Below are 8595 nucleotides of genomic sequence, written 5' to 3' on the forward strand. Positions count from 1 at the left end.
TGTCCCCTCCTTGGTGTGCATGTACGTATGGTCCATAATGTTGTCACCATGACACTATGGTTTGTGAATCATTAAAATCTATTCCAATTTTGACCTATTATTGTTGTAACTATGGTTTATAATATTTTTTTTATTTTTTTTAACTACATAACATAAAGGTGAGTGGTTAGTTCAGTGAAGAAATCGCAGATAAAAGCATTTGAAACTTTGTTATTTTTCGTTTAAAACAATAAAAAAAAATATATATATATATATATATATATATATATATTATCATAATGTCTGTATCCTTTACATTCTATACTCTAACGTGGTCTCAACTGACAAGTAGTTTCAAACTAGAGTGGAACAAGCTGAGGTTGAAGGGTCAAACAAAGCAGGCAGCAAATACTTCTTCCCATTCAAACCATTGGCATTGTAGCTAGCACCAGTTGTAGCATCATCCAAGAGGTCTCCTGCATAACCAGGATAAGCTCCTTTCCCATAGACACCAAGACAAGCCGAAGCAGCCTCTAGTGGAGCCTCTTGTTAGAACCAATCAGTATATACGAACAGTAACCGTGTATATATATATATATATATATATATAATCTAAATCACAAATTGAATATATAATAATAATAATCAATTGAAATCAAATAACTTTAATTCGAAATTGAATCACTAACTTGATCAGATAGAGGCCTGCAATGTAGTGACCTAAGACAGAAATTCGCCCCTACTTGTGCTGTAGTTTCAGACGTCTATCTAGAGGATACAACTATCTGGTACAAGTTCTTGCACAAGAACTTGACCCTGACGAATTCTACTTTATGTTTCTCAGAATAACTTTTTGGGGAAAGGAAGAAGAAGATCGATCGATAGATAATGACGACCGAATGTCGTCCTTATATAAAAGCCAAGATGAACAGTTGCGTCGGCAGTTGTTTGACGTTGTTTGATTCCATCTATTGCAACTGTTAGATTTTATCCGAAAATTGAACAGTTAAGCAAAAAATAAAATCAGATTTAGTCAAACCGAGCCCATCTTTGACTTATATATATTTGCATAATCCAATGGGAAACCCACTAGAAAAGCCCACAAAGCCCACTTCTATACATGTCATCCAATTACTTCTTTACATGGGAAGCTTCCTATAAAGGCCATTAGCCTTTAACACTTCTTCCATGTGGGACTAAAGTCCCACAAGTTCCAACACCTCTTTGGGACCCTGGTAGAATCCATTTCCAAAAGGGTTGGTCACAGTCCCCGCCAAAAGGCTAGCCAGATTGATGATCATACCGTCCAAACCCACATCATTGTTCGGTGCAACCAAAGGTGGAGATTGTGGTCCGTAAATTGGCTGATGGAATGGCCAAGCACATTGACCAGGGCATTGGGTCTCTGAGTTTCCGACCCAGATGTATGCAAACTTGGAGCTCTTGCCACTGATGAAAGAGCTCTTTGAAGACCCGTGTGTACCACATCTGCTAGAGCAAAATCCATCAATAAGAACATCTGATGAGGTTAAAACAACATTGATGGCATTACTCTGGTCACCCTTGGCTGCCAACTGTTTGATGTGTTTTCCAACAGATAGGGACTTGCCCATAGAGTAGCTCTCATCGAGGATTTGGTTACCCAATGAGAGGTAAAGAGATGAGGTTTTCTTGGCATTGGAGTGGTGGTAGTATTTTTCTATGGATTTCCACCATGTAGCAACTGATGGTTGGTTTGTAGACTGAGAAGAAGTGGAAAGGGAGGTGATGAAATCAGAAACAATTGAGCGCTGCAAAGGCTTGAATTTTCCGTACCAGATCAAATTGATGGAGATTTTACCAGTGAGAAGAGGGCCATTGTGGTATTGGAATAGTATAGGCTGCTGGGTTTGGTCAAAGGTCTCAGCAAGGCTCCTAGCTGCTGAGCCAAAATAGAACAAGGAGATGAGCAGGACTAGTTGTAGAAAAAGATAAGAGGAAGCAAAAGCAGCCATGGTTTTGTATAGCAAAGCTATCAGTTTGGGAATTGAGAGTTTAGTGATTTTACAAAAGAGGTATGGAGCTCAAGGTTTGGTGGATTGGAATGGTATTTGGAGAGGCATATATATAGTGCTGAAGATCGACTTGGAGGAAAGAAAGTGCATGGAAGGAGCCCAAGAAAGTAGGGCTGGCCTCTGGTCGGTTCTGCAGCTCCCAGTACTAAACCCGGAACCGGAACCGACTATTGCTTATCGGTTCGGATTTGTTGTTTTTGAGATCAAGAACCGAGGTAGAACCGAACTGACCATGCTCAGGTCGGTTCCTCGGTTTTTCGGTTCGGAGTGGGGTTCGAAGCACAGACCCACAGATGAACTGAGTTTTCTGGGTTTTGCAACTTTTCAAATAGAAGGAAGAAGGAAGAACAGTTACGATAAACTGAGAAATTGTGGGGATAAGGCATAGGGCTTCCGGCTACGCTTGAGAAATTGGAGAATATCTGAACTGAGAAGCTGGGACTAGAAATGGTAGAGATCGGGAATGAGATTTCATAGCACCCAGTCTAAGATGAACTGGGGATGGGTTTGCAGCTTTTAAAAAAGAAGGAAGAAAGAAGAACAGCTATAGGCCGCAAAGCATGTGACGCGCCAGAACTAGGACTTCATAGTCCAATCAATCTACTATCTCGTCAAAAAAAAAAAAACAATATACTAATGATATATGGAAGTGGGAGGATGAGTGGGAGAAGAAAGTGGGAGGATATATTAGTTTAAAATGTTTAATTATAGAAAGGAGTGGGTTTCTGCGGCATAGAAAAAGAAAGTGATGTGGATGGGGTAGATAGGTAGGTTAAAGAAATCATGGCACATGGGCATAAAAGTATAGCAGTATAGGGAATTATGACACTGAACAAAGAGAAAAACACCTCGGTTCGGGTAAAGACAAAAGCTAATTGTAGGAACCGAAACCGAACCGGTTACTATCAAAAGAGAACCGAACCGAAAAAAAAAACTTAAATTAAAAGAAAAACCGACCCGAACCGATCCGAATCGGTCGGTTCGGACCGGTTTCTCGGTTTTTCGGGTCTAAAATCCCAGCCCTACAAGAAAGGTTGGATTTGATGGGAGTAAAGTGAGAGAGCTAACGGCCAGTTGGACAACGCGTTGCATTTTAAATTGCATTTTAAAGTGAGAGAGCTCTGGCTTTTCAACCCCACCTACAGCCTAAGACTAGGATGACAGGGTTTATCCAGCCAAGTCAATTAGGACGAATACGACCGTGATCAATGGGATGAAAGGGAAAGTTTGGCACTAGCCCTTTTTGCGTAACTTTGAAGGTACTTTTTATAATCGCTATTTTCATGAAGCAAAACCATGATCAAAATACTAATCAGAAGCTATGAGTATTTTTCACATTAAATGGTACTTCTTTTCTTAGTTTGCGTGCGTCGGAAGACAGACTTGTATGGCACTACGATATGAAGGGCTATTATACTGTCTGTAATGGGTATCATGTAGCTAGAAGGGCAGCTGAATGTGATTCTAGGGCGTCTGGATCTAATGGGTCATGTGGCGTTAATAGGTTGTACTGGAAGGGTGTTTGGCATGCATATGGAGACAGTGGCTTGTAGGGCTGGATTTCTTTTGGCAATTCGCTAATATTGGGATGCCTTCGACCTTGAGAGTGATTGCTCACTCGTGGTGCCTGCGTTACAATAAAATGTGGAAGATCAATCTGACATAGGGCGTATTATCAATGATTCTAAGTCATATTTGACATCTTTCCACTCTATTCAGATTAGGCAGATTTTTTGTGAAGCAAATAGTGTAGCCCATAGATTAGCTCATCTTGCTAGTCTTAATAATCTAGATGATATTTGGTTAGAGGAGGCTCATGTGATAATCCAGGATGTACTGTACGAGAATTTCTGTACTAGTGCTAGAGGTCAAGGTATGTGTTATGTCCCCCTCTTTGCACAATTCTAATTTTAAAATAATAAGTCAGGTGTGTGGATGAGCCTCCTAACTTAGCTGAGTTCCAAACCCTTTTAAAAAAAAAAGATGAAAAATAGAGAATGTAGTCTGTACTGATTTGTGTCATTTCGCATAGCATTTTCTTTTCTCATTGTAAACGTTTGACTTGGTGAGGTCTTCTACAATTTTTTCCCGGACAATTAGTATGTCCCCATATTTAATTTTGTCTCTTACAATCCATTAAATTCATTGTTGAAACCAAATGCCATTTATTATTTTGTGTGCCTTATAGCCTCTTTTTTTGGTGCATTAGATTGGATTGAATATGCAACTCATTAGATTGAAGTAAAATTATGGATGCTAACTTTCAACTTTTAACCAAGAAAGAAGATCGATTGTCTTATGAAGGACACTTGTAATTAATCCATCTGCTTCGTACTTCCTTCAACTTGAATCTAATCAATTTAGTAGATGTGAACTATTGGATCGAATGCGGTTCGGAAGAGTGCTTGTGGATGTAGGAGTAGTCATTTATAAATATAACAGAATACGGATGAAGGTAGATGTTGGAAGAGGCGCAGCTGATTTAAAAGTCAGTGCATGCCTCACAGGGTATTTCAATTTCCAATGGTTCAAGTTATTCAGATGAGCTGGTGTGTAGGATTCTGCGATGAAAGTTTTTGACTTTGATCGTTCTATTTAGATAGCCATTTTGGGAGACAAGACTCTCTTCATTGTATGATCTTCTCCTAGCTTAGAGAACACAACAAAACTGATTACTCTAGAGTATGCGCATTCCACTTGTGATCATGATGAACAAATATTGTAATACCTAGTCAAGTTTCATGTGCTGGATTGGTGGAACGCTCTGCATTAATAACAACGAGAAAGAGGCAAATTAAGTGAGATTGTGTTTCTGTGGAAGCTACTGATGTTGTCATCTTAGATAGAATTTCTTCACATGTATACCAATTCATATCAAGGCTAGGCTTCTCCTTCGGAATGTTACTTGGGTCTTGACTTTGATATCGTTTTCTTTTGGTGACCTTGAGAGACAAGACTCTCCTTCCTCTGTATCTTCATGTTCAGCTTATTCTGATCATCCATGTTTGGTCAATTCTATCAATACTGGACTTGGCTTTTTGCCTTATTATATTTCATATAGTTCTAGCTCTTTCCCTTATTCGATTATTACTATATCTTGCAAATCCACTGTAGATTAGGATAAGAAAGGACAAGTTTGATTCTAACAGCTAGACAAGTTTTTATTTGAGGGTTGTTGGTTAGTGACACATTGTATATAATTCTATTCAAAGTGCTTAACTAGTTGAGTCATTTCATCAAAGTTTTATAATTCTATGATTCCAATCAAACAAAATCTGGGCAGCATATTTAAAGTTTCATAATCCTATTCAAAGTTTGATAATAGGATTCAAAATTTCATAATCCAATCACTCATTCAAATATGAAGACTCTCAAATGAAATCTGGGCAGCAAATTTGAAGACTATCAAACAAAATCTGGGCAAGGAGTCAATGATATAGAACTTCTGAATCAATTTCTTTTGCTGCAATCTGTAAAATAATGAAAAGCAAAAAAGCAAAAACATTCGTCTATGGCCAATTTGATTGAATTAAGCAACAGAAGTACTCAGTTGTAACAATCAACAATCACATATTCACAAAGCCTTTGAAAAGCCTTGAATCACTCATTCAAGTGCGAAAATCAAATTCATATCATACCTTCAAATCTTTTGCCGCCAACCGAACTCCCATAATCCAAATCTCTTGCTCGGTTGCTCCAAGTCTCCAACTCGAATTCCAAGTGAGAAAAGAATCGCCTTTAAAGCCAAATTCTTGAGAAAACTAATGGGTTCTAACAGATTTTTATCATTTTTCTGGGTTAGGTTTGAATTTGCTGGGTTTTGGGAGTGCGAAGGCTGAAATCGGTTCTGGAACTCTGTTCTGCTATTTCTCGCGACCAGCGTCTTTGGGTTTAGGCTGAAAAAAATGGACTGGGAATTAGTATTAGCTCGTTTTGTTGAAATCTGTAATGGAGAATTGACGTACCAAAGAGGTGGCGGAAGGCGTCGTAGACGAAGGAGGCGTACTGGTCGTCCTTTTCGGCGGCTCTCATGACCTCCGGCTGAGCCGCCAGTGGGAAACGGCGTGCTGCGCTCGGGTTGCTGCTACTGCTGGGACCCGCTTCTCCTCCGCTCGGCCCGGCCTGCTGGCCCGACCCGGTTGTTTCGTTACTACCCATATGCTATGCTGGGAAGGATTACTCTGCTCTGTTATCACTGTTTTGTGTTCGGCTCTGTTTCAGCTTTAATAACTGGAATGGATTTCAGTATGTAAAAGAGAAGATAACTGCAGCAAAACGGCGTCGTACAGTGGGGAGGAATTCCAGTTTGCAGGTTGGAGTGAAACTGTGAAGGAGGGAAGATAACTGGAAACAGTAAAACGGTGTCGTTTCGGTCAGGAAGAACCAAAATTTAAAAAACAAAAGACATAAACCGACACCGTTTCAATCAGGAAATAGAAAAAAAGAAAAAGAAAAAAGAAAAATAGAAGTGGAAGGAAATTTCAAATTTGGCTTTTCCTTATCTGTTAAGGGAGCCTTCAGTTAACCAAGAACAAAAAGGAAAGGAAAGAGAGAGGCTTGCGTTGCGTGTGTGACCCGTACCAGCTGGATATAGGCCCGACTAATCATACCCTAGCAATGGAGTCTTTTGGGTATTTCAATTTTAAAAAGGAGGGTAGTTTCGGAACAAAGAAAAAAATTTCTGATGTCTGATTGGTGTATCTTATATCAACGCGGTGGGGAAGCCCCCACCTAATAATTTCTCCTGCTGCAATCGCCTATATAAACGTCACAAATCCTCTCATTTCCGGACTCAACGATCAAGCTCTCCCTCTACGAATCAGAGAGTTTCTCCCTCGTAATTTCCTGGTTCTGTTTTTCATCTTATTCTCTTTGATCAAATTCATTTGCTTTGATCAATTAGTAATGGCTCTCGTAGATCAATTCATGACTCTGGATCAACTTGATGTGGGTGTGGTGAAGACGTTTCACCCTACTGAAGCTGAGTTGGTGGGTTTCTTTCTATACAACAAGATTTCCATGGCCTCAAACCCAGGCAATCATATTCAGACCTTCCCTGAAATTTGTATATACGGCGAGACAGGCTTACCACCTTGGGAGATATGGAGGGTATATCAGCAATTCAAGTTTCCCCACCAAGATTTTCTCTACTTCTTCTCCTGGGCCAAGAAAGTGAGCCCCAACAAATCTCGCAACTCTCGCACGGTTGGCTCTGATGGAGGAACGTGGAGCGAGACGGAAGCCGGTAGGCCTGTGTATATCAGTGGAAGTGAAGAGGCGTTTGGGAAAGTCAGAAAGTTTCGGTATGAAAGGAACAAGGACAAAACGTTTGAGCATCACGGTGCTTGGTTGATGGAGGAGTACACCATCAACCAAGCACCAGATCTGGCTTTGTGCCGACTCAAAGTCAATGATAAAGGAGGAGGAAGAAAAAAGAGGAAGAATAGTTCTGATGAGACTAATGAGGATCAGAATGTGAGAAGCAAAAAGTGTTTGAAAAACCGAAAAGTTGAACCGAGAAGAGATCAAGCTAGTTTCTTGGATCCTGAGGAGCAACAAGAAGGCAGTGCTTCCTTTGCTACTACTACTTCACAGCTAATTCTCTCTCCCTATCATCATGAAGATGATCAAGCGGTTCAGGTGGTTCCGGAGAACAATTACGATTATGACGAGCTGCAGCAGATCCTCTTTAGTGATGATGATTGTATGGATGAGAATCTAATGTTCTCTCCCACTATCTTGTTTGATGATGCTCAGCTTATGGCTTCTGTTGATCAATCAATAGCCAGTGAGCAACAACAACAACAAGATTCAGATTATTCACTTGCGCCGCAACAGCAATTGGAACCTGACAATAGGTGTCAAGAGGAGGACCAAGTACAACAACAAGATGATCAGCCCTCTCATTCTCATGAGCAGCAGCAGCTCATCGGTGATGGCGATCTGATGATTTATGGCCAACATGACTATAATATTCCACTCGATAACGACTTCTTATGGTCAGATGAATTTAATGGACTCTTGACTCATGAAGATCAGCTGGGAGCTGTGCCATGGCGGGATAGTGATGATCAGTTTCAGTATTCTGACATCTTGTAGTTTCGTTTTTATTCCTAAATGTAGATATTTTGATTCTGAAGCCAATTAATTGATTGGTGGATACTCTACTTATACTGTAAATCAATTCTTCATCTATCAATAAAATCAAATTTCTAGTTTACTGTGTACATGTACTGCAGCTTTCTAATATTTTCAAAATTTTACAGAAACATGAAAACAGAATCATACTCAAATTTGAGTCTATACATTTGAAAGAAATATCTTTTGGCCAATTCAAACCCCATATCTTGCAACTATATAAACTCTGATGTCTTCTTATATCTCCCTCCTCTTCATTTCATATCCCTTGGAACAAAGAAAAAAAAAAAGAGAAGCATATCTGCAAAGTAGCAATCAAATTTTCATTTAAAGTTTTGACCTTTTTTTCACTATCTATTTGCAGTGATCACATAGATCAAGTGCGTGTTAGAAACCATATACATGCTCACAATATATGCACACA

At 39.7% G+C, this 8595-nt stretch overlaps 1 protein-coding gene across 1 annotated transcript; it reads right to left on the minus strand.

Moving 5' to 3' along the window:
- Positions 1 to 333: 333 nt before the first annotated feature.
- Positions 334 to 2316, minus strand: LOC112181326 (protein PHOSPHATE-INDUCED 1). The gene is made up of 2 exons (XM_024319719.2): positions 1200 to 2316; positions 334 to 522 (listed from the first exon to the last, which is right to left on the minus strand). The coding sequence occupies exons 1-2, from the start codon at positions 1971 to 1973 to the stop codon at positions 334 to 336; spliced, it is 963 nt and encodes a 320-aa protein (XP_024175487.1). The 5' UTR covers positions 1974 to 2316.
- Positions 2317 to 8595: the final 6279 nt, after the last annotated feature.

The sequence above is a fragment of the Rosa chinensis genome, unplaced genomic scaffold (genome assembly GCF_002994745.2).
Source record: "Rosa chinensis cultivar Old Blush unplaced genomic scaffold, RchiOBHm-V2 RchiOBHmChr0c28, whole genome shotgun sequence".
In the NCBI taxonomy this organism is placed as follows: Eukaryota; Viridiplantae; Streptophyta; class Magnoliopsida; order Rosales; family Rosaceae; genus Rosa; species Rosa chinensis.

Bases quoted from the DNA above. Each gene is read 5' to 3' on its own strand.
- LOC112181326 (XM_024319719.2), bottom strand. From the start codon at position 1,973: ATGGCTGCTTTTGCTTCCTCTTATCTTTTTCTACAACTAGTCCTGCTC. The intron at 523-1,199 runs GTGTTGGAACTT...TTCTAACAAGAG, and splicing joins TCTACCAGGGTCCCAAAGAG to GCTCCACTAGAGGCTGCTTC.